We start from the raw sequence: 26,680 nt of genomic DNA on the forward strand, positions 1-26,680 counted from the left end.
TTTGGAAGAGCTTGAAGAAACAGCTTAAAGACACACCAGTTATTGGGACCACATACACACACAAGAGGAAATCAACTAATACATCTTTTGTACAACAAACAAAGATAAAGCATGTTAGAGTTCAATAAGAGTTAGGATAGAAAAATAAGCAATAATGGTTAATCAAGAAAATCACAGTTGTTGAACAATCAAACAAAACATATTGTATATGTTGTGGTACCATGATACACATTTTTTTTTCTTCATCCCGTTATTGTTCATCAAGAAGTAGGTTGGTATGTAAAGAGAAAATAATAACAACATCAATTGATTGTGTCAACATCTTCTTCCTTTTTCGTGTCTTAATAATTGCTCTACTCCAAATATGTTTGCCCCCAATTTCTGCTACTTTACAAGTAAAATGAGTTGGATTCTTGGAACCATGTGATAATTATTGATTGTAAGAGTAACTATGGAGAGACATAGATAAAGAGAAATTTATGTACTTTTCACAAAAAATTAAGTATGAGTTTCTTCACTCCACTACCATTGTCTTTTTATTTTAATATTTATTTTTTAAAAAATTTTGGTAGCTTGCATTTCATTTTCTTTAATGTGTTTTTAATTTTTTTTTGAACAAATGAAACACTTCTTTACCATGTTGCAATTACTCTGCATATAAAAATGTGGCACATGATATATACATGTAACATGTCATAATGAAACATGTAAATTGAAAGTTATGTGTACAAAGGATCATCAACAACAAGCATCATGTCATTTTCATTTTTTTCAACTTGATCTTTGTGTTTTGGTTAAGTGATATGTGCACAACCAACAGCTACACCATGCATTTGCACTTTGCGAAAAGAGAAATGATGTTCCTTTGCGAAAAGACTATACCAAATTGGTTAGGTGATGAGGTAAAAGGATACATATATAGCCTTTGTGTTTATGCTTCAAACTTCAAAGTGCTAGTTTGAAGATTGTTGACCCAATCACTTATAAGAAATGAAAAATCAGCATTTAATAATTTAAAGCCTTGAACTATTTAAAATCACATAGCAAGAAATATTTGTGTACTTAAACCTCTTTTGCTTCTTTGTTATTGTTCAAGAGGTTTGTTCTTTTTCATTATCAATTCACTTTACTTACGATCATTATTAATGTGGTGGGTCCTTGAAAATTTAATATGTGATTTGGATGAAGATGCACTCTTAGTTATCACAACTTCCGAACCAAAATCAGTTCATTATTGATATGAGTCAGAATTTAGAAGCTGCAAGAAATTATGCAGAATTTGGTTTATTATGAGACTTTACTTTGTGTCCCAAGTCCAAACTTTGAACAATCATTAAAACAATCCATACTTTCAAAATTCATTATAATAACTAAAACACAAGCGCCCAACAAACCAAAACACCCACAACCCCACAAAAAACCAGAAGAAAAAATACTACCAATAATTATATTCTTGTTCATTCCAATCAGCCCTTTTTACCCAGCTGTGATTATTCCAACTATGAAAGAAACCATCAGGTTTCACCAGCCAATAAACTAGGGCGTTTTTCACGTCAAATTTGGAATCTCTTTCAACGAAAGTACCATGCAAATTTTTCCATGTTGCATTGCATATGGTATTTTCTAAATAGTTAACATATATTGGTTCGTTAGATCCTAATGATCCTGTGAACTTACCTCCTCCTGCACCACAGTCATAGTAAACTGTAGATGCACCGACTGATGAATGTATATTAACAATACTCAGGCCAGCATCACATACTGATGAATAGAAAATAATCCAGACAAAGAGGAGAGACACACTGTGTTTGGTTAGCATTTTGAACAGAATATAGAGAAAAGGGTTTGGAGAAGGGATAAGCGGTATAAAGAAGAAGAAGAAGAAGAAGAAGAGGGTTTTGGTTTTTTTAGGTGTTGTGTCTTGTGTTAGGGAATTGATAGACCTATTCCAAGTTGCTTATGACATTTATAGGGAGAGACTCACTTCTCTAGATCACACTTGTGTTGGAAATGAAATGATCAAGAAAGTAGTAGTACAAAGTGAGGTGAGACGAAGGTGTGTGAAAACTGAAAAGTGCTTTCATAATGCTTTCACAGAATATCATTCCCACTAGCAGAATATGTAAACTACACACTTGTCACCACTTGTATATTTAATTTGGAGCAATCAATTTTTTACTAAAATGACATATACTCCCTATTTGGACTGTTATTACTTATTTAATTAATCAATATTAATTACTACTCTCTTTATAATCGACAAGTTTTTTTATTAAAATAATTTTTTACTAAGGTGAATCCAGAATATTTACACTGTTATTATTTGGACTGTTATAATTTTGACAACCATGCACATGACTGCACAAAAAGATGATCCATTCAAAAATTATTAAAAAATATGCAAACACCATATATATATATATATATATATATATATATATATATATATATATATATATATAGTCAGGATCCGTTGACACAGGTGTAAGTCCAAAGACTTACACCTTACACCAAATCTCAGCCATTAAAATTAAGTGATCCTACGACTAATATATTTCCATATACCGAAATTAAAAGTAATTAAAAAGATTGGCACGTGATACGACTTCTTCCTGATTATCTTGTTAACCGCCTTCTTCCTTCTTGTGTCCTTTTGTTGTAGTGATACGACTCAACATTACTCAACATCAAGAGATCAAACAATTTACAATAAACAATCATCATATCATATAATGATGGGTTTAAGAATTAATTTCCATTGAATTAGTTTGTTCAAAAAATTCCATTGAATTAGTTAAGTGTTTTCGCATGATGCCGATGAAGGTGAAACCAAACGCTGAGGAGTGGCAAGACAAGAGAAAGCGGAAAGAGATATATTAGAAAAGGGAATTGAAGAAAGACCATCGATTGATGAATTGGGTTTGGAGGGCGAAACCAGAAAAAGATAGAAAAGGGAATTGCAGAAATTGCACGTGCCTCACTTAAGTTTACATATGAGAGCCGTTTGATCACTTAATTTTAATGGCTAAGATTTGGTGTAAGTCTTTGGACTTACACCTGGTGTCAACAGATCCTGACTCATATATATATATATATATATATATATATATATATATATATATATATATATGAGTTATGTTACAAGACACCTTCATAAAAAGTAGTGTGGTGTCTTTTATCAAGTCACACCTCAAGGTGTGATTTTCACTTTTTTAGTTATAACTTTGATAAAAGACACCTTCATAAAAAGTAGTTGGTGTCTTTTAACAAATGCTCATAGAGTAACTTGATAAAAGACACCTTCACAAAAGGTGTCTTCTATCATAACCCTATATATATATATATATATATATATATATATATATATATATATATATATATATATATATATATATATATATATATAATTGGTGTTTGCATATTTTTTAATAATTTTTTTGAGTTAGCAATATATTGATACAAAGTTTCCTTTGCTGCTTAGCTGTGACTAATCCCCCCGAAAGGCCTGTGGGTCACACAAGATGGGTTCTCCTCTCTAAACCGATTTTTTTTTGCATACCCATGAATCATGAATCAACTCCTAACCACATGTTTAAGGAGCTCAAATCCCTTACCGCATGGACTCATTCATTGTTTTTTTTGATATATTCTAATAATATTTAATGTTTTTTTCATTTTCAATGTCAATAAAGTGTAGGCAACTTATTGGATTAATCTAATTATTTTTATGTGTGGTCCTTTATTAAAGAGTATATAGGATTAATTTATTTTCTACCCAAAAATATTGTAAGGGACTTCTTCCCCCACCCCTCATCATAAGTGTCAATTTCCTGTTTATTTACATGACACTTATAAACTTGATTGGCAAGTAAAATAGGTAAAAAGAAAATCCCAATTTACTATCAATACCTAATATTTATAGTTTTGGGCCAATTATGCTGCTTTTACCTATTTCTCTTTATATTTTGTAGGTTTTTGAGACAAAATATCTTGTTGGGCAAGCCAAAGTGATCCAAAAGCGAGTTAAGGCAGAAAGTCACATAATGGTCACTTTACATAATGTTGTCAAATCCACTAGGTGAGCCCAAGCAAAAATAAGCTAGGCAAGCAGAAATTTCGCCCAACAAAATTAAGGCGGTTTCTCTGCTGAAATATAGTTAATCATGAAGAAAGGTTAATTTGCCATGCATATCGAAAATAAACTTTATGAATCTATATGAAGGGTATCTAAACTTATTTTTTGGACCCCGACCACGATATAAGAGACTAAAAGGCTTTTTGCAGAAGAAGAACACAAAAATTAAGATAGAGAGAAAATGACCTAGAGGGAGAGAGCTTTGGCGCAGGAGAACTAGGAATAGGCTTCAAAGTCAATTTATTTTTTTCTTGTTTATCACACTGTAAGGTTATTATGTATAACTAATCCTCTATATTGTCATACGAGAGGATATGTTGGGTTAAATTTTGAATCTTAGAAAGTATACAATCAATCAAGAGGAACCATTGAATGTTAAAGTATAATCTAACACAACTTTATATTAAAGTATACATCGAATGTTAAAGTATCAATCAAGAGGAACCATTGAATGTTAAAGTATCAATCAAGAGGAACCATTGAATGTTAAAGTATACATCGAATTTAACCTAACAATTGTTCAAATGTTACTAGATATAATTAGTAACATTTTTTGAGATTTAGTAATATTTTTCAAATGTTACTAGATCTCAATTATGTTGTAGTGAGTGAGTCTCACTTATACACATCATCATTCGTTTATAATTTCTTAATAATATCACTTAATAAATACTCAATCACTCCAATCCAACACTTTTAAAAAAAAAAATTAAATGAGTCTCAATAATAACTTTATATTATCTATTAATAACTGTATATAATTACTAAAAAAAACTGTATATCATTAATTCAATATTTTAATTTAAAAATGTTATAGGATCAGCAGAGAGAGTGTCTAATTGAGAAGTCATTCTCTACAAAGAACAATTAGATTTTCTTCTCAATTGAGATACGTACTGTATACCAATGTTTAATTAGTTAGTCATCCCATAAAGGATGGTCCCCTATTTGATTAAATTCTAAATCGAATACGAGTATGCATTTTATTAAAAAAAAAAATGTAATATGAAATACACAAAATGATTATTTCCTTTCATCCTTTGAAGAGATCCAAACTTGTAATATGAAATTTTGCACTCCATTTCCTTTCTTTACCCTCACTTTCTTTCCTTCTCCATGATGGTCAAAAAGAGTTACTTGACCATGCTAAATGGACCCTTTTTTATAACATAGTGATTTTAGTTCAGCTTGAATCTAATTTAGTGATAGCATTTTAAAAATGTTGTTAAAATTTTAGTTACAATATTGATTGATTTAATAAGCACGTGTAATAGAAGAAAAAAAAATCACCATGTTTGGGAAGCACTTGGGTGACATAATGTCACCGTGACATTAAATCTGGGCTTCACAACATACATTGCCACACAACATCTGGGCCACACAACACATACAACACATCTGGACCACACAACACAACACCTTTGTGTGGCCCAGATTTAATGTCACGGTGACATTATGTCACCCAAGTATTTTCCTGTTAAAACGTTTCTTCTTAAAATCCAAATATAGTTTATTTTAATTTGAAAGATTAGAATAAAAGTTTGATTCCTTAAAAAAAAAAAAAATACAAGTTTGATATGGACCACATACAGTGCTACTAAAAACCTACAATTTCATTTACACCGTCCAACACATGTGAGTTGCTTTGTACCCTTTTTCCTATCCATGTCTAAGATTCTTCCAACTATTAAATCACTTGGTAGCATTATTCAAACGAATAAAGAGTAAAAGAATATTGAAAAGGAACAAGATAAGAGTGTTTGTCACATCCAAGTGTTTTAGCTGAATTAGGAAGGAATGTCACACTCACTTTTAATGCCAAAGATTATAATTAGTAAATTGGACTAATCTTGATAATTGGAAAATAATGAAATGAGAGAAGCCACAGATACTTTATAAACTAGTTTCTTATATCTCGACATTCAAGAGGAAGTAAACATTTTTTTATAGAAGTGTTGGAACAAGATGACTAATGTATCTTCTTCTTTTTTGAGGGGAATGTATCTTCATATTTTATATCCTCCATGTTATATTAGCTTGTAATTATTTAATAACGATATTGTAGTAAATTGTTGCTTCAGGTTTTTATTTTGAAAAATATTTAGTGATAAGATACCATAACAAAAAAATGTTAGGCAAGTTTACTATAAAAGGGACATTTTAAGATTCCTTCTTTCATTACAACAACGAGTGAGTGACTTATCCAAGTAAACAAACATCTAGACCCTATTCAGTACTGATAAATATTTAGCGAATGCTCAAAGATAGCCTCCAATCCCATTTGTTCCATATTTTTTTTTATTCCTAATAAAGTTTGCCAAAGTTTTTTGTGTTTGACATTTAATTTACATTACTAAAGTTGCGTAAATTTTGGTATCCATAATTACTGGATTTTTTTCATTTATTGTCTAATCTAAAGCCCATCCCCATGCCAATTTGTTATGATCATCAATTGCAATATGATGATTGAGAAAGAAGCATAGAGATTTTAACCATATGTAATTACCATATGAAATTAACTATTTATATTGTTACTCTCTGAGCATGCTTTGTTGATTGGCGGGGGGAACTCACATCTAGGGTTACTCATTTCACATGGTCCACCAAAGTTAACGTCACAAGTAATAGTTGAAGATGAACATAAACCTAACCCTATATATATGCATTATGATGTAGACTTGCTAAAGCAAATAATTATTTCCAGAGTGCATGTCGGCAAACACATTAAACATAAAACTAAATCAAAGCTTATATTGAATAATATATTATATACAACGAGACAGATAAAGAGCACTATATTAAAATCTTAGTTACATACATCTAGTCCCACACAAAGAAATTAGTTACCCATAGTTAAAGTAACTAACAAAGAATAGAAGAATGATGATGGACGATAATCAACACGCTTGAATCCAAGTTCCAGCGGCCTCTAATGGTGAAGAATGGCTTTCTCTCCCTAAAAAGAAGCTGGGAACTGAAGACATTTAAATAATCTTATTATATTTCTACAATTTCATAAAGTGCATGTTCGATGGGAGGTGGGGTATGTGCAGCATTTCAATGAACGAGAAAGAATGTGTCAAATATGTGAGATATTTAGGGTATAAAAGTTTGTATCTATGAAGAGGTTATAACTTATAAGTTAGTTTTTATAGTGAGACATTAGGGTTTCAAGCCCTTGAGTTCTTATTTGGGCAACTCTCATCAATGGAAACATGTGAGCAAATTATTACAAGCTAGCATTGGACTTGATTTGAACAGTCCAGATTTAGCGGATGGACCAATATTTAGTGGATATATGACAGATCCATGCCATGTTTCGTCCATGTGTTAGGCATAGTCTGAAACACCTCTCCTATATCTTTAATATCTTCCCCAACCCCTCATAAGTGTCAATTTCCTGTTTATTTACATGACACTTATAAACTTGTTTTGCAAGTATAATAGGTAAAAACAAAATCCCAATTTACTATCAATACCTAATATTTACAGTTTTGGGTCAATTAAGCTGCTTTTACCTATTTCTCTTTGTATTTTGTAGGTTTTTGAGGCAAAATATTTGTTGGGCAAGCCAAAGTGATCCAAAAGCGAGTTAAGGCAGAAAGTCACATAATGGTCACTTTAATTTATAGAATGTTGTCAAATCCGCAAGGTGATGTTATACCCTAATTTTGGACCTAAAAATACTTGTTCAATTCTTCTTTTCTTGCATTTCAAATCATTTGACCTGTCTCTGATCAATTACACCTTTCTCTGCATTTTATTGCAATATTACTTGCAAAATTCATATAAAAGGGGTATTTTAGTCATTTCCTGTATCCAAGCTCATTTTAGTCCTTTAAAAAATTGTTTGAGTCCTTTCAAATAGTTTGGATAAGTTTCTATTGCAATTCCATGTCAAAATACATTTTAAAGGTTGCATTTGAAGTCATTTTGAGTCAGTTTAGCCCCTAGGGGCATTTTAGTCTTTTCATGTGTTAAAACGCTGTTTAAATTCTAAAATTGTCTCTGAGTCTTTTAATTTGTTTGTATAAGCTCTTGCTTCAATTCCCTGTTAAAAATCCATTTAAAATTGCATCTGAGTCGTTTTAGGTCAGTTTAGCCCCAAGGGCATTTTGGTCATTTCACACAAAATTTCGACAGAGAGAGGTTACTTTAAAGTACCTCATTTAGGTAGTTGGTTCATTTTAGTCCGTTTTGTGTCTTTTATTGGTTTCACTTTACGTTGTTTTCCATTTACCAAATTTTAATCCAATTTTTATTTTTAGTCCTAAAATTCCTAAAATTGCATTTCAAGTCCTCTAAGTTTCGAAAATTACACTTAGGTCCTTCTTTTCATTTTATTTTTTCTCTTTCAATTTACATTTTAGTCCTCTTAAGTCTTAAAATTGCATATTAGTCCAAATTGTCAAAATTGCAGTTCAATCCCAAAGATTTAAAAATTGCAGATCAGTCCATAATTCATTTTAGTCCAAGCTTATTCCAAGGGCACGTGGCAATATTTTATTGGGCAGAAGGAACACTTGGCACCTATAAAACAGTGCCAACTCAATTCAAGTCAGGAGGATCACCATTCAGAAACTGCCAACTCAATAAACACGTTCTCATTCATCCCAAAACCCTAGCCACCGTAACAGAACACCACCACCGTAACAGAATCAAAAAACCACCATAACAGAATCATAAACCACCGCAACAAACTCTCAGATTAGCACCAATTCTCCATCAAATTCATACAAAAATCAATACGAATTTCCAGAAAACAAAGGCTGAAGCATTCAATTTGAAAAAATCCTTTTTGGAATTAAGTTTGTTCTCAGTGATTTTCCACGAAAATCATCATCATCGAACGGTTTTCTCTCATATTCTTGCAATTCAAGTCAGAGACGATCACAAGAGGAAGGTTTGAGAGAGAGAAGAAGAGGAGTTGAAGAGGAATTGAACCGGCGAAGAAAGAGAAGAAGATTCACCGATTTATTTTCGGTGTTGAAGGTTTCAAATACTTACCAGAAAGATCAAGAACGAACGCAAAGCCTTTCGTAGAAATCTCCGATCAAATCTCCATTCAAACTCAGGTGAATATACAAAACTTCTCTGTTTCGTTTCTAAAAGCTTCATCGAAGGTTCGCATGATGATTTAAACGGTGAAATGAAGTAGATCGAAGGGTTTTGAAACTTTTTTTTGTAAAAAACTTTCAAAAATTTTGAAACCGAAACTTCACTTGCAGATCTACGTCGTTTCACCGTTCTTTTACAAGATCTGAACATACATTTGAACTCAGCATGAAGGATATAGCAAGTTAGGTTTTAGGTTTGTGTAGATCGAAGTTCAAAGCTCGCCGGAAACTGGAATTCACGGCGGAGTTGATGAAGATTCCGATGAATCTTCATCTTCTCCGGCCGTTTCATTCCAGAAACCGGCAGAGAAGTGAACGGAGAGGATGAGAGAACGAAGAGCTAGAGAGAGAGGGAGAAGACTTAGAGAGAGAAGGGAAATGAAAAAATGAATTGAACCGGTCCAAAGACTCTTATATAAGCAATTGAACCAGACCGGTTCAATCCTGGTTCGCTTCTGCGTGGTTCCTAGCCGTTAGATTTAGGTTAGGAGTGATCTGGATCAATCCAACGCTCGTGGAGCATTTGGATGATCCAGAACCCATCTCTCCTTTGGGCTTGGGCCTGATTGGGTTGTGGATTTCGTACTGGCATGTTTTTTTGCTATTTGAATGCTGTAGTTTAGTTTCTACACCCCTGCCTTGCTTTAAATTCTTGCAAAAATTCCATAAAAATTCCTAAATATTTTTTGATGCATATGTGATGTTTGTGTAGTGATTTTGCATGAGAAAGATTGATAAAAATGTATGTAGTAGTTTCTTGCTTATGTGATGTATTTGTGTCAAATTTGTGAAGAGTTTTGTACATTTTTGAGCCCAAAAATCCTTTAAAAAAAATTCTAAAAAAATTCATATAGACTTCTTGATAGTTTTGTAGTGTTTTGTGATAATTTTACATATTAAAAATTGGTAAAAGATAATGTGTTAGTTTTCTTGCTATTTTGTGATGTTTTGTATTAAAAACTGACGAAAATTTGCTTGATTCCAATTCCACTCTCTTGATAAATGTTTGTGACCTATACCATATGATTTTGTGAGGTTTTAGCTACTGTTTGGGTATGTTTTTTTCTGCATATGAATATGTGTAGTTAGTTTCTTGCTTTTTAAGTCATGTAAATATTTGTGTGTGAAAGAAAAGTGTAAAATAGGCCTAGAATGTTCCATAATTGCTTGGCTTGATATTTTTCTCTAATCCTCATTGTTAAACTGAAATGAAACCTTTAAAGATTGATTGAGATGTGAGGATTATGAGTCATGTATTGGCTTTGCTTTTGTGGTCAAGTTTTAGGCATGTTTGCCTTTGTTTTTGGTGTATCTTGAAATCTTGTGAGGTTTACTTGCTTGAATTTTCTTACCATATTACATATTATGCTACTAACCATTTCATTTCATGTTTCATTCATTCATAAGCATTCCATACTTCATTTCCTCCTTCATCTTATTTCTTGCACTTTAAGTTTTACCAAGACTTAGAATGTAACATTTAGGAATCCTTGTACTTTACTTTCATGCAATTTAAATTCTTGCAAGACCATAGAATGTATCTAGGCCAATGATGTAAAGGACAATGGACTCTAATAATGTACACCGACACAAGCACCGACACATGCACACACATCACTTTAGGTATATGGCTAGGATATGCATGTTTAGATGTATGTTTAGGATATGCATGTTTAGATGAATGCTTAGGATTTACACTTAGAAAAATCCTTTTCCAAAAAACTTAAACAACATCACTCAAATCATTTTCATAATAAACCTTGGGATCAAAATCCCATTGATTTTCCTTTTATTTTCTTAATCAAACTTTAATGAATTTTAATCATACTTTGACTTTCTTTTGCAAAATAACTAACTCAACCTCACAATTTCACAATCTTATGCCCTTGAGGCCTCTCTCTCTCTCATTCTTAAAAATTCCAATTTTCAAACTTAAAATCAACCAACAAAAACAAAAACATTTTTGGAAGAGAACTACGGTGGATTTGATCCCTTAAACGGGTACGTAGGCAAGGAACCAATATTCCTTCAATTCAAATAAAATAAAAATTCAAACACATTCTTCTCCCTCCAATTCTTCACTTAGAAATTCTTAGGATTAAATAAACACTTTCAAATAGCATTTAAAAATAAAGCGCGCGCGTAGAAATTAAAGACGGTTCCTATAGGATACTATAGTCGTTATGGGTGCCTAACACCTTCCCGTAGCGGAAACAACTCCCGGACCTCGATTCTCAAGGGTTTTGCTTACTTTTTCCCTTCCCAAGAAAAAATAAGATATCACCGGTTAAAAAGGTTCAAACGTAATCAATGTTTGACACCCGAAAACCAAGATAAAACAGGTGAGCCTGAACGAACATCCGCTAGGTGAGCCCAAGCAAAAATACGCTAGGCAAGCAGAATTTTGCCGAGCGAAATTGAGGCGGTTTCTCCGCTGAAATATAGTTAATCAGGAAGAAAGGTTAATTCGTTGAGCGAATTTTGCCATGCATATCGAAAGTAAACTTTATGAATCTATATGAAGGGCAGTGGCGGATCTTGAATTTTTTTTCCGGGGGTGCCAAATATTTGAAGAATATATATTAAAGAGTTTCAAAGAGTTTACGTGATTGTGAACTGGTGTGGTGGTAATATTGCCATGATTCATGCATGGGGGGGTTGGTTCGAATCCCTCCTGGACAGTTTTTTTTGAATAAAATAAGAAAAATTCTCGCTTAGAAAAAACTATAAAGCAAAAAGCAGTGTGTCTGGGATCGAACGCGCGACCTTTAACAGCAGTGTGGGGGGACCGCTTAACCGCTGCAACGACAGTGAATTAGTGAAATATCATGCATAATATCAAATTTATATAAAAACTGGGGGGTGCAGTGGCACCTGGGGGTCTCTGAAGAGATCCGCCCCTGATGAAGGGTATCTAAACTTATTTTTTGGATCCCAACCACGATATAAGAGACTAAAAGGCTTTTTGTAGAAGAAGAACACAAAAATTAAGATAGAGAAAATGACTTACAGGGAGAGAGCTTTGGCGCAGGAGAACGAGGAATAGGCTTCAAAGTCAATTTATTTTTTTCTTGTTTATCACTGTAAGGTTATTATGTATAACTAATCCTTTATATTGTCATACGAGAGGATTTGTTGGGTTAAATTTGAATCTTAGAAAGTATACAATCAATCAAGGGGAACCATTGAATGTTAAAGTATAATCCAACACAACTTTCATTTATATTTTCAAACCGTTAATTACAACAACTCTGTTAAATAAACAACGTTGCTTTTAACTTTTAAAGTCTTTTGAAATTTGAATGTTCTAAACTAATGTGTCGCCTCTTTGGTTTAATATAATAAATTTTGATAACCCAGCACAATAGTTAGTACTGTGTATCTTTGCTCTAAGATACTTCTACAGTTGATCAACTTAATTTGATTTTTCATTTAGTTTTATTTATATATTTCAAACTAAAAGTAGTACTTCACAAGGACAAAAGGAATTTTCCTTCAAAAAAGGATAAAAGGAATTTATTCATCCTATAAAAAAGGGCAGTGGGAATCTAATGAAGGCTGATCAAATATCCAGCATTGACACCCTAGTGTTAACTTTATTTTATCCACTAACGTTTTTTTTCGCAGATTTTTTTTCTATAGAGTTTAATTTAGGCTTAAATTACATTTTGTTCTTTAAATTTGGCTGATTTATGATTTTGATACATATAATTTTGTAAGTTTTTCTCATAACTGAATTTTAAGTTTACATTTATTGTTATGTAACATTAAATAATGAACTAATTAAGCAATGAATGATATAACAATTCATATTTTTTTAAAGTCTTAAGTTTTCAAGGATACATTTTTTTAATTTTAATTTTTTAAACAATAATTTAATCATATGGTAAATAAAATAATGATAAATAATTAATAAATGATCCCTCAATTAATATATATATATATATATATATATATATATATATATATATATATATTTAAACACTATAGTATAACTTGGTACTTGTCAAAAGAAAATATTATAACTTGGTAACTCATTATTCGACTTTACACATCAATAAAAATAAGCATTACAAAGACCCTCCAAGAGCCCCTCAAACTTGAATCATTTTTTATTTTGCTGTTGGGATCTTGAAATTTTTTTTCCGGGGGTGCCAAATATTTGAAGAATATATATTAAACAGTTTCAAAAAATATACATCATTGTAATAAACTGGTGTGGTGGTAGTATTGCCATGTTTGATGCAAGGGGATGCTGGACGAATCCCCTACCACCAGGACCTTTTTTTTTATTAAGATGCAAGGGGATGCTGGTTCGAATCCTACCACCAGGACCACTGCTGGACGAATCCCCTACCACCAGGACCTTTTTTTTTTAATTAAGATGCAAGGGGATGCTGGTTCGAATCCTACCACCAGGACCATTTTTTTTATTAAAATAAGAAAAATTCGCTTAGAATTATAAAAATAAGAGAAATTCGCTTAGAATTATAAAAAGCAAGGTGCCGCAAGGGATCGAACACGCGACCTTTAAGTCACTGGGGGGACCGCATAACCGTTGCGACGACAATGCTTTAGTGTAATGTTATGCATAATATGAAATTTATATAAAAGCTGGGGGTGCAGTGGCACCTGGGGGTCTCTGAAGAGATCCGTCCCTGTTACTAACAATATTTTGGTATTGCCTCCATCCTTTTCTTTGTCTTTGTTTTCTTCTGGTTAATACATTTTGGTATTTTAACCCTTTGCTAGCTACCTTCTTTTGTTTAAAAAATAAAAATGAAATCTTAGACAGATTAGAAACCATTTAAATTTATATACATATAGTTTTTTTTTAATATTTATCATTATTTAAACAATTGTTTATTAAGACTTTAAATACTTGAATAATAACAATTTATAAAAATCAATCATTATAATTATATAATTGAAAAGCAATAATAATTTTTAGAAAGAAATTAAGCTGTCACTTTAAATTTGTTCTATTTACTTTCTTCAACTAACACACCCACATTTATTTACTTTCTTCAACTAACACACCTACCTTTGTATACTCCTCTCCACTCTTTTAACCTTTTTATAAACCCACAAATCTACACTCACGTTGAATCATTTTATAAGAAAAACAAAGTGAATTAGAGAGTAAAAAGAGAAGGTAAACCTAGAATTGATGCTTTCAATTTTTTTTCATGATTCTAATACTAGGTTGTTCACGTGTGTTCGAAGTAATAATGTTGAGTTAATAAAACGAATTTTATGTCTAGTGATACTTTTTTTTCTTAAAAACCTGTAGGAAATTGACGCGCTATTGGAGAAAGAAATTGTAAATAGAATTTTTATCTTTATTATAAACATTTACCTTGTTTACCAAGTCTTGTTTACCAAAGTCATGTTTTTGATATCACAAGATTTGGGTGGACATAGTCTAACCAGGATCTTATACACCCATTCATCGTGCAATTGGATAAAATTTTCAGATGCTTACATTTCAGGATTTTTAACTTGCTCCAACATTGGAAGAATTAAAGCAAATATTGAGGTATTCTTGAAAAGAATCCAATTAAGCCATATAAGAGTACATGGAGCATCTGAAGAATGTTGGTTTTTTTTAAGACCATTTTTCTCTTCACATTTTCATCCATTTCATTTTATTCTCTGTCTATGTTTTGAATGATTAACTTACTTTTCATTCCATAATTTATTAGATCCAAAACATATTTGTTTAGCTCTCAGTATATAATTATTTTATACATTCCAAACTATTTTCTGAATATTAAATTAGATTTGTACTCCTGTTACGTGATAGATTTGTGAGTCTAACTATGCTTTACTTGTTCTTAAGGTATTTTGTTAACTATATTTTGATTAGATCATATGAGGATTCCATGTTCAGCTACGTTTAACTAATTCTAAAATGTAATCAATATGTGTACTTGTTCCATTCAAAATTTGAGGCTTTGTTTAGTTTCTAACTTAAGGTAGAAGAGGCTTTGTGTTCAGAGGCTTTGTTAAACTATGTTTACTTTTCCATTCAAAACAAGTGCTAATATTTATTCCTGCATGTTTGTCTGTCACTAAACATTGTAAATATTTTTTGTCAAAAAAAAAAAAACATTTACATATTCATTTAATGTTTTATTTAAAATTTATTACTAATCTAATTTCTAATAAATAAATTAAGGGAAAATTACATTTACCTCCCTTGAGGTTTCATTAAAAGACACTCAAACCCCCTCTAGTTTTAAATATGACATTAACCTCCCTTAATTTATTTTTTAGGAGACACTTTTCCCCCTTAAACAAACGTCTGTTAGTTCACGGAATAAACTTCACAATTGAATTTCCAAAAGCTAAAAGAAAAACTCTCCTTCAATTGATTTGTCAAAAGATAGGTTTTTCTAGCATAAATTTCTCATGTTTCAAATAGTTTTCTAGATCTCTCTTCATTCAGCTTTTCGATTACGATTGTCTTTATCCGATCTTTTTTACATCCAGAAGCCATTGTCTTGTTCACACAGAAGCCGAGGGAATCTCGCTAAATTAACATCCCTAACCCAAATTATGTTCTTATCTTGTTCTCTCAAGCTCCTCTATCTATTTTTGTTCTCAGAGGGAAACCATTAAGTCTGTTGGTTGACCAAAGTTGAGGTATGTGATAAACTGATTCTCCAATTTTATGCATTTTGAGATATTGTAATTGGAGCATAAGGTGTTTGTTGATTTGTCAAATTGATTTTTTTTTTCTCTTCAGTGTCATCAAGAATATTGGCATCATCAAGCATTATATTGGTGAAGCTGGAAGGGGACTATGATAATGTCATTAACGAGCATAGGTGTTTGAGTAAAAACAAATGTAGAATATGGTCTCTCATATGTTCCAATTTTTGATGATTGATGTGTTAGAAGTTGGAACTGTAATTGTGTTGGGATTTAATTATATGTAGAGCAGTAAACATTGTGTTGTAATATATAGTTTTGAATTAATGAAGAGGATTTTGTGTTCAACATGTATATATTGGAATTTTATTTTGAATCATGTTTTCAATTTTCTTTTGAATCATATGCTCTAAATTTGATAGTAAAAAAAAGCTGGTCAAGCAAATTTGCTTATAGTTAACCAATTCACTAAGCATGGCCTAATAATTTACTTATGATAGTCCACAAAACTCAGCAAAAACGCAGCGTATGACCGTAGACAAAACTCAGCAAAAACACACCGTATGACCGTCCGCAAAACTCAGCAAAAACACACCCTATGATAGTCCGCAAAACTCAGCAAAAACGCAACATGACAGTCCGCAAAATATGTCGTCCAATCCGCAAAAAATGTAGCAGACAACAGTCCTAAAAACTCAGAAAATGTACCAGAAAACCAAATTGAAAGAAAGGCTAATTCGTTAACATGAATATTAGCTTGTCAAGAAACGATATTTCAATAAACTGCATCAGATTACAAATTTGTCAATGAAATATTAATGTATGCCACGTTATCAAAATGAAATATTAATGTATGCCACGTTATCAAAAATTTGTCACCGGACAATTTAGATTACAAATCACCCCTATATTTAATACAAATCACTCCAAAGTATTAACTTGTAAATGAACATTATATTTCTCAAAACAGGCTTCATCCTCCTTGTTCCATGAAATATCTACTCATTTTCACGAGTGATTTGGCTACTCATTTGCACTTGGCTTGAAGTTTCATGTATTTCGCGAGTGACTTGGCTACTCATTTGCACTTGGCTTGGAGTTGCACGTCTCACCTGTAATTTTTTCTGCAAATAAAACATACATCAGCATTAATGCTATAACAAAGAGATTCAATATTTCACATTACAAAGAGGAACAATACCTGTTTTTTGGTTTTATCTCTTTGACATCTCCGTTTATTATGCCCAAACTCATTACAGTTGCTACATTTAACTGTGCTTGATCTTCTTGCATCATGAGTACCTGCTGGACCTTCAGTTATACCTCTCTTCCTATTAGATCTTGGCCTACCGGGAAGCCTCTTCATTCTAGGAGGATCAATGTTTCCATAACTACCTCTTTTATTAGAATCTAATTCAGGCATGGGATGTACGATTTCACTATAGCATAAACAATAAGTTTTAGTAGTGTAAGCACCATCACAAAACATCTCCACATCAGCTCTCTTGTATGCAATGCATGCACATGCATGCTTGCATGGTAAACCTGATAGCTTCCAATAGCAACAATCACATGTTCTTGTCCTTAAGTTCACCACAAAGGTGGTAAACCCATCTTTCACTCTAAACTCATCATCCCCTGCATATGTGACTTTGCACATTCTTCCATCTTGCATTGTAGTGTCAATTATCTTTCTAATTTTAGGTGTGACACCATTCTCAAAACCACACCCTTTTTCATATCTCTGCTGAAATCTTGCCATCAACCTACAAGTAATAGACTCAACCATTGACAAAATCGTCTTCTTTCTATCATTTCCTAACCAACTATTAAAGGACTCTGACACATTGTTTGTTACATGATCAGATCTACATTCAGGGTCAATAGTATGTCTAGCCCACATGGTTTTAGGCCTTTCACTATCTAACAACCAATTTGCAGCATCATTGCTCAACTTTCTAAGTTTTTCCATAGATTTCTCAAACATAAAATCATTGTATGCCATTGCAACAGCCCAAAACTGAGTACTTAGAAGCAACGACTTAAATTTTAGTTTAAAGTTATTTAGCAAATGATTGCAACAAAACCTATAAGAGACAAACAAACAGTCAATGCAGTAGACAGTGAGTAAAATAGTTACTTATTTAAGTTTGCCTAAGAAAGATCATGTAGTCAAAGAGTTAGTTACCTGTGTTTTCCATAAGGAAATATCTCTGAAACTGCATTATGCAACCCCTAATATACAAGGAGATATAATTAGGTGATTAAATATCACATAAAAGCAAAAACAAAATTACAATTAACAAACAAATAAAATTAATTATGACTAACCTTTTGCATATCTGACATGATTGTCACTTGTTTATCTTGCCACTCAGAAACAGAATTCAAAGAATCACGTAACAAGGACAGAAAAAACATCCACGACTCTTTACACTCAACTTCAACAACTGCAAAAGCAATTGGAAACATGCCTTTATTACCATCAACAGCTATAGCTGAGAGTAATACTCCTCCATACGGTCCTTTTAGGTGACATCCATCAATGCCGAACCAAGGTCTACAACCCCTAACAAATCCATTTTTCATTGCATTTAGGCAGACAAAAAACCTCTTAAACTCGGGATTTTTGTTGAATTTGGGTTCCAACTCTAGCTTTATTATAGAACCAGGATTTGTTTCCAAAGCAGACAAAGCCCAAGCCGGCAAGTCATTATAAGAAAGTGCATGAACCCCTTTACTATCTTGTTTCGCCTTTTGTCTTGCTCGATAAAGCTTAGTTACAGAGGTTGGTTCGACTCCATAATTATCCAACAAGTCTTGTCTCATACTTGCATAGCTCATGTTTGGTTCGGCCTTTAGTTTACCATCTAACTTTGTTGCGATCCAAGTGGATGTGACATTCGAGTTCTTTGTTATTCTTATGCAAGAATGCAAAGGGTTATATGTCTTAATCTTATATGTTTTTCCATCTGGTGTAAGAGAGGCATGAATGCGCCAACAACAACCATCTGAAGCACATTTAGCAGTTACTCGAGACTTCTCATTTTTAATTCTCTTGATCTCAAATCCCTCTTGTATAACAAAATCTCTAAGGGCGGCTCTAAACTCATTCACATCACCAAACAATAAACCAGCCTCTAACTTCACTTTTCCATTAGATTCATGAGCAAATAACTTTCCTTTCATGCCTCGATCAATATAAATTGACACCTTATCGTCGTCCGAATTATCAAAAGTAGCAACATCATGTTTTTCTTCAAAATCACTAAGCTCATCATTACTATTCTCATTTCTTCTTTCTTCCTCATTTGCAAGGCTAGACATTGAATCAGTTTCTTCTCCTTCACTTTGTTCAGATTCATTACTAATTTTCCATTCATCATCAGACTCACTAATCACTATTTCAGGGACTGCTCCAGTAATTTCACTATCATCAAAATTCAATGGTGTAACATACAAATGAATATTGATGCAGTTACTATTTAGCTTGAACATGTCAAGTACATGAGAATCAGTTTTAATCGGATTTCTTAAATGACTACCCGGATGACAAAATGAAATGGAAAATGGCAGACCTTTATCCTTGCACCAGTTGGGTACATCCAACAACTTACAAATATCGTCTACCAAATCAAAATACGAGTAACGATCACGATCGACGTCTTTTAATTGAAAGATCACTTCCCCAACATAGTGTACAAGCAGATGCACACATCCAGAGTCAGGTTTATCATGCTCATAATTCTCCATTAGTTACCCTCCACACTTGAAACTTTACGTAGAAAAAAAAATTAGATTTTGGGTCCAATAATGATGAGAAATCAACAAAGAACAAAGTATTAAATTAACCTGTTAAAAATCCAAGCAAAGATACAACGGAAAGTGATGATTGTGCCGGAAACAAACTGTTGAAAGAACTAAGTGCACCAAATGGTTTTTTACTTTTTAGCGTTAATCAAAACTATAATAGGGACAAAACAAAGTATGAAGAACATAAAGAAACAATATACAAGAGTAAACGTTTCAGAGAAAAGTAACCAGAAGTTGTAAAGTTTGAGAGATAGATAGTGGGAAGGTATGGCTTTTCATGTTTCTGGGCATGTTTCTTGTGAAAATTTACGTAGGGAAATGGATTGTTGTTTTTGAGACAAACATAGGGTTTTCCAATCTTTAACTTATGACTAACAGAGTTAACCTAAGGGAGGTGGATGTTTTTCCCAAACTAGAGGGGGTGTGAATGTCTTTTAATGAAACCTCAGGGGAGGTAAATGTAATTTTCCCATAAATTAACCATAATATTGATACTTCAATTAATTTCCACATTAAATATATAAAAATATGTTAATATCAGCTTCTTTTACACTTTGTTCACCGGTCAAAGAAAAAATTTGATGCATGGACCCTTCCATGTATAAATATTCACATTGACCGTAAAGGAAAAGTCTATGTTGTGTCTTATTTTTTTATTCCATTTGTGCCTTATTTTTTTTATTCCTAATAAAGTTTGCCAAAGTTTTTTGTGTTTGACATTTAATTTACATTACTAAAGTTGTGTAAATTTCGGTATCCATAATTACTGGATTTTTTTCATTTATTGTCTAATATAAAGCCCATCCCCATGCCAATTTGTTACGATCATCAATTGCATTATGATGATTGAGAAAGAAGCATAGAGATTTTAACCATATGTAATTACCATATGAAATTAACTATTTATATTGTTACTCTTTGAGCATGCTTTGTTGATTGGCGGGGGGAACTCACATCTAGGGTTACTCATTTCACATGGTCCACCAAAGTTAACGTCACAAGTAATAGTTGAAGATGAACATTGTTGATGAATTCGATGAAAAACTCACACCAATAACAACTTGATGTGTGGAGCAAGGGATAATTAAGCAACCAAAATCAAAGTGTATGGAACAGTTATAATCACAAGCCAAAAGTAGAAAACAACAGCGAGAAAAAAAAGGGAAGAGAGAATACAAAGAATCTGTTTACCCAGTTCGGTCCAAATTGACCTAGTCTGGGGGAGAGAGCAGCCCTCCGTTTCACTATATGATGAGTAACGTTACAAAAGAGATGGATTACAAGAATAAGTCTCCCGCCTAATTCTACCCAAATCCCAGCCTCTTCCCGTAACCAAGAGACTCAATCCTAATAGTGTTTCCCAAGGTGAATCAACCCTCAAACCCTAGTGTTTGTTCCAAAGAGACAAACTCTATACAAACCCTAGATTTGTTGTTGCCTTTCTAAACCCTTGTTTCAGCCCCCTCTATCTCAAGGTTTACACTGATACAATGCCTATATTTATAGTAAAAGTAACTCCCATAAAATTGTACCAAATCTGGCCCAAAAAATACGTTTCTGAAAAATAACAGCACGCAAAATCGGGCCCCGATTTTTACCATTCGGGCGCCGATTTTTCCAGTACCAAACTGCTCCCAAAGACAGCCAAAATCGGGCCCCGATTTTGCCATTCGGGCCCCGATTTGTACTTTCAGCAAACATCAATTTTTTGGCCTCCAAACTCCAATTTTGAGTCACTTTCACAACAATCTCCACCTTGACTCCAAATTAGTGATGATGCCCATTTAACATCAACATCTTGCTGCTCTTTCCCTTGTTCCCACTACACCAAGTAGCTCCACAAGTTTACACCCTAACCTCTTCAGCCATCGGAATGTCTTCCGCCTTCTCGAAGATACTTGCAGTCCAACTACGCCAGGAATTTTAGGTAGTTCCACAAGCCTTTACCATAACCTCTTCAACACGAGACATCTCCCGCTTCCTTGAAGATCTACTTGTTCCCAATCACCCTTGGCTTTTAGAGTAATCCACAAGTATACACCTCCCATCCCTTCAGCCCTCGGAATGTCTTCCGCCTTCTTGAAGGTCCTTGTAGTCTAACTACGCTAGGTATTTTAGGTAGTCCCACAAGCATTCACCATGACATCTTCAACACAGGACATCTCCCGTTTCCTTGAAGGTCTCCTTGCATCCAATCACCCTTGGCCTTCTTTTAGAGTAATCCTGCAAGCTGTGCTATCCCTATAGCACCCAAGGTCCTCCATAGTCGTACCATTACCGGTGTGTTCAACTCCACCTCATGCTGAGCGTACTCTACCTCAACTAGCAAATGCGTACATCCCACTATGTCTTCAACCTTGAAACTCCACCTTAACAGGTAGATCATGAGTATTGTTGCCTCCGCCTCTCCAGACTGATCATGAGTATTCTTACCACCGCCTCTCCAGGCTGATGTTGAGTGTTTAACGTCTCTCCAGACGATCACCGCTCCACTAGGCATCAATCCCAAGGTGACCAACATCACCTTTATCCTCCAAACAACACCACACCATCAGAGCACCTGCATCCTCATAACCCTCAGTGACAATTTGTGCGGAGTTACCATTAATCTCCGGACAATCCTTCATGAAGTGACCCATCTTGTGACAGTTAAAGCATTCAGACTTTGACTTCTTACCACTCTTTCTCCGGTTACCTCTACCTCCACCATTCCCTCTTGAGACACTTAGGCCTTCACCATTTTCATGAACTCTCAAGTCCTTGGACTTGGTCAACTCCTTGGTTCTCAAAGCCGCTTGAACTTCTTCCAAGGTAACAGTGCCTTCTTTGCCATAGAGCATGGTATCTTTGAACGATTCAAAAGATTTCGGTAGAGCACACAACAAGAGTATAGCTTTATCTTCATCCTCAAGTTGCACCTCAATATTCTCCAAGTCATCAAGGATTTTGTTGAACTCCGTAAGTTGCTCCATGATGGCCTTTGACTCCACCATCTTGAATGAGTAGAGTTGTTGCTTTAGGAATTGCCGATGAGCCAAAGACTTTGTCATATACAAAGATTCCAACTTTGACCACATCGATGCCGCGGTTGGTTCCTTTGCTACTTCTCTCAAAACTTTATCTCCGAGGCACAAGACAATGGCACTCCTGGCCTTGTCCACCATCTCGGTCTTCTCCGCTCGTGACATGGTGACCGGTAACGAACCTTCACCCTTCAAAGCTTTCTCACACTTTTGCTGTATTAATACCGCTTCCATCTTTACCTTCCATAACCCAAAATCGTTATCGCCGGTAAACTTCTCAATATCCCACTTCGAACCCATGGTACTAGATTATCCTTTGACCTTGCCCCACGGTGGGCGCCAATTGTTGATGAATTCGATGAAAAACTCACACCAATAACAACTTGATGTGTGGAGCAAGGGATAATTAAGCAACCAAAATCAAAGTGTATGGAACAGTTATAATCACAAGCCAAAAGTAGAAAACAACAGCGAGAAAAAAAAGGGAAGAGAGAATACAAAGAATCTGTTTACCCAGTTCGGTCCAAATTGACCTAGTCTGGGGGAGAGAGCAGCCCTCCGTTTCACTATATGATGAGTAACGTTACAAAAGAGATGGATTACAAGAATAAGTCTCCCGCCTAATTCTACCCAAATCCCAGCCTCTTCCCGTAACCAAGAGACTCAATCCTAATAGTGTTTCCCAAGGTGAATCAACCCTCAAACCCTAGTGTTTGTTCCAAAGAGACAAACTCTATACAAACCCTAGATTTGTTGTTGCCTTTCTAAACCCTTGTTTCAGCCCCCTCTATCTCAAGGTTTACACTGATACAATGCCTATATTTATAGTAAAAGTAACTCCCATAAAATTGTACCAAATCTGGCCCAAAAAATACGTTTCTGAAAAATAACAGCACGCAAAATCGGGCCCCGATTTTTACCATTCGGGCGCCGATTTTTCCAGTACCAAACTGCTCCCAAAGACAGCCAAAATCGGGCCCCGATTTTGCCATTCGGGCCCCGATTTGTACTTTCAGCAAACATCAATTTTTTGGCCTCCAAACTCCAATTTTGAGTCACTTTCACAACAAACATAAACCTAACCCTATATATATGCATTATGATCTAGACTTGCTAAAGCAAATAATTATTTCCAGAGTGCATGTCGGCAAACACATTAAACATAAAACTAAATCAAAGCTTATATTGAATAATATATTATAGACAACGAGACAGATAAAGAGCACTATATTAAAATCTTAGTTACATACATCTACTCCCACACAAAGAAATTAGTTACCCATAGTTAAAGTAACTAACAAAGAATAGAAGAATGATGATGGACGATAATCAACATGCTTGAATCCAAGTTCCAGCGGCTTCTAATGGTGAAGAATGGCTTTCTCTCCCTAAAAAGAAGCTGGGAACTGAAGACATTTAAATAATCTTATTACAACTATATTTCTACAATTTCATAAAGTGCATGTTCGATGGGAGGTGGGGTTTGTGCAACATTTCAATGAACGAGAAAGAATGTGTCAAATATGTGAGATATTTAGGGTATAAAAGTTTGTATCTATGAAGAGGTTATAAGTTAGTTTTTATAGTGAGACATTAGGGTTTCAAGCCATTGAGTTCTTATTTGGACAACTCTCATCAATGGAAACATGTGAGCAAATTATTACAAGCTAGCATTGGACTTGGTTTGAACAGTTCAGATTTAGCGGATGGACCAATATTTAGTGGATTTATGACAGATCCATGCCATGTTTCGTCCATGTGTTAGGCATAGTCTGAAACACCTCTCCTATATATATATCTTCCCCAACCCCTCATAAGTGTCAATTTCCTGTTTATTTACATGACACTTATAAACTTGTTTTGCAAGTATAATAGGTAAAAAGAAAATCCCAATTTACTATCAATCCCTAATATTTACAGTTTTGGTTCAATTAAGCTGCTTTTACCTATTTCTCTTTGTATTATGTAGGTTTTTGAGGCAAAATATTTTGTTGGGCAAGCCAAAGTGATCCAAAAGCGGGTTAAGACAGAAAGTCACATAATGGTCACTTTATAGAATGTTGTCAAATCCGCAAGGTGAGCCTGAACGAACATCCACTAGGTGAGCCCAAGCAAAAATATGCTAGGCAAGCAGAAATTTCGCCCAGCAAAATTAAGGCGGTTTCTCCGCTGAAATATAGTTAATCATGAAGAAAGGTTAATTTTGCCATGCATATCGAAAATAAACATTTATGAATCTACATGAAGGGTATCTAAACTTATTTTTTGGACCCCAACCACGATATAAGAGACAAAGGCTTTTTGTAGAAGAGGAACACAAAAATTAAGATAAAGAAAATGACTTAGAGGGAGAGAGTTTTGGCGCAGGAGAACGAGGAATAGGCTTCAAAGTCAATTTTTTTTTTTTTTTCGTGTTTATCACTGTAAGATTATTATGCATAACTAATCCTCTATATTGTCATACGAGAGGATATGTTGGGTTAAATTTGAATCTAAGAAAGTATACAATCAATCAAGAGGAACCATTGAATGTTAAAGTATAATCCAACACAACTTTCATTTATATTTTCAAACCGTTAATTACAACAACTCTGTTAAATAAACAACGTTGCTTTTAACTTTTAAAGTCTCATGAAATTTGAATGTTCTAAACTAATGTATCGTCTCTTTGGTTTAATATAATAAATTTTGATAACCCAGCACAATAGTTACTACTGTGTATCTTTGCTCCAAGATACATCAACTTAATTTGATTTTTCATTTAGTTTTATTTATTATATTTCAAACCAAAAGCAGTACTTCACAAGGATAAAAGGAATTTTCCTTCAAAAAAGGATAAAAGGAATTTATTCATCCTATAAAAGAGGGCAGTGCGAATCTAACGAAGGCTGATCAAATATCCAGCATATTGACACCCCAGTTTTAACTTTATTTTATTCACTAAAGTTTTTTTTTTCCGAAGATTTTTTTCTCGAGAGTTTAATTTAGGCTTAAATTACATTCTGTTCTTTAAATTTGGCTGATTTATGATTTTATTCACTAAAGTTTTTTTTTTCGAAGATTTTTTTTTTTCTCTAGAGTTTAATTTAGGCTTAAATTACATTTTCGAAGATTTTTTTTTTCTCTAGAGTTTAATTTAGGCTTAAACCAAAAGGAGTAATAATTTTTAAATTTGTTCTATTTACTTTGTTCAACTAACACACCCACCTTTATTTACTTCTCTCCAATTTAATTTTGTTCATTTACTTTCTTCAACTAACACACCTAGGGGTGTTCGCGGTCTGGTTTGGATCGGTTTTGAGGTAAAAAATCAACCGATCCAAAATAAAAATCATGTGCGGTTCGGTTCGGTTTGGATGATTATGTTAAAAAAATCCGAACCGATCCGATCCAAATATATGCGGTTTAATTTGGATCGGTTTTTGGACATCCAAAGTGTAACATGTAATTTTTTTTATTAATATTAATATTACTCATACATTGTACCAAAAAAATAATATTACTCATACACAATAAAATAATAGGTTTGATACAAAATATGACACATATTTATTAAAAAAGTTAACATTACACAATGAAAATGATTGATTATATTTGAAATAGATGAAGTAGTAATAATATAGATTAAATTAATGCAATATATAAGATTAAAAATCAATAAGCAATATATTAATGCAATATATAATACTAATAAAATAATAAATAAGTATAAAAATTTACTTTTGTGGTTCGGTTTGGTTCGGTTCGGTTTTGAAAAGGCAATCCGAAAACCGATCCGATCATAGCGGTTTTTCCAAAACAACATCCAAACACATCCAAAAATATTCGGTTTTTTGCGGTTTTCGGTTTTTTTGGATCGGTTTGCGGTTTTATTTTGGATCGGTTTGGATTTGAACACCCCTAAACACACCTACCTTATTTACTCCTCTCCGCTC

At 33.6% G+C, this 26,680-nt stretch overlaps 1 protein-coding gene across 1 annotated transcript; it reads right to left on the reverse strand.

The window, feature by feature from the left end:
• Positions 1-16,709: 16,709 nt before the first annotated feature.
• On the reverse strand, positions 16,710-19,666 carry LOC146918209 (uncharacterized). Its single transcript, XM_085719829.1, has 4 exons — positions 18,241-19,666; positions 18,098-18,144; positions 17,111-17,996; positions 16,710-17,033 (listed from the first exon to the last, which is right to left on the reverse strand). Exons 1-4 carry the CDS (start codon positions 19,660-19,662, stop codon positions 16,908-16,910), a joined length of 2,481 nt encoding a protein of 826 aa, XP_085575955.1. The 5' UTR covers positions 19,663-19,666; the 3' UTR covers positions 16,710-16,907.
• Between the last annotated feature and the right edge of the window lie 7,014 nt (positions 19,667-26,680).

The sequence above is a fragment of the Medicago sativa genome, chromosome 6, assembly GCF_051527215.1.
Source record: "Medicago sativa cultivar Bolivia chromosome 6, Bolivia_mono, whole genome shotgun sequence".
Lineage (NCBI taxonomy): Eukaryota > Viridiplantae > Streptophyta > Magnoliopsida > Fabales > Fabaceae > Medicago > Medicago sativa.

Bases quoted from the DNA above. Each gene is read 5' to 3' on its own strand.
- LOC146918209 (XM_085719829.1), bottom strand. From the start codon at position 19,662: ATGGAGAATTATGAGCATGATAAACCTGACTCTGGATGTGTGCATCTG. The intron at 18,145-18,240 runs GTTAGTCATAAT...CTTGTATATTAG, and splicing joins TCATGTCAGATATGCAAAAG to GGGTTGCATAATGCAGTTTC. The intron at 17,997-18,097 runs GTAACTAACTCT...TGTCTCTTATAG, and splicing joins TTTCCTTATGGAAAACACAG to GTTTTGTTGCAATCATTTGC.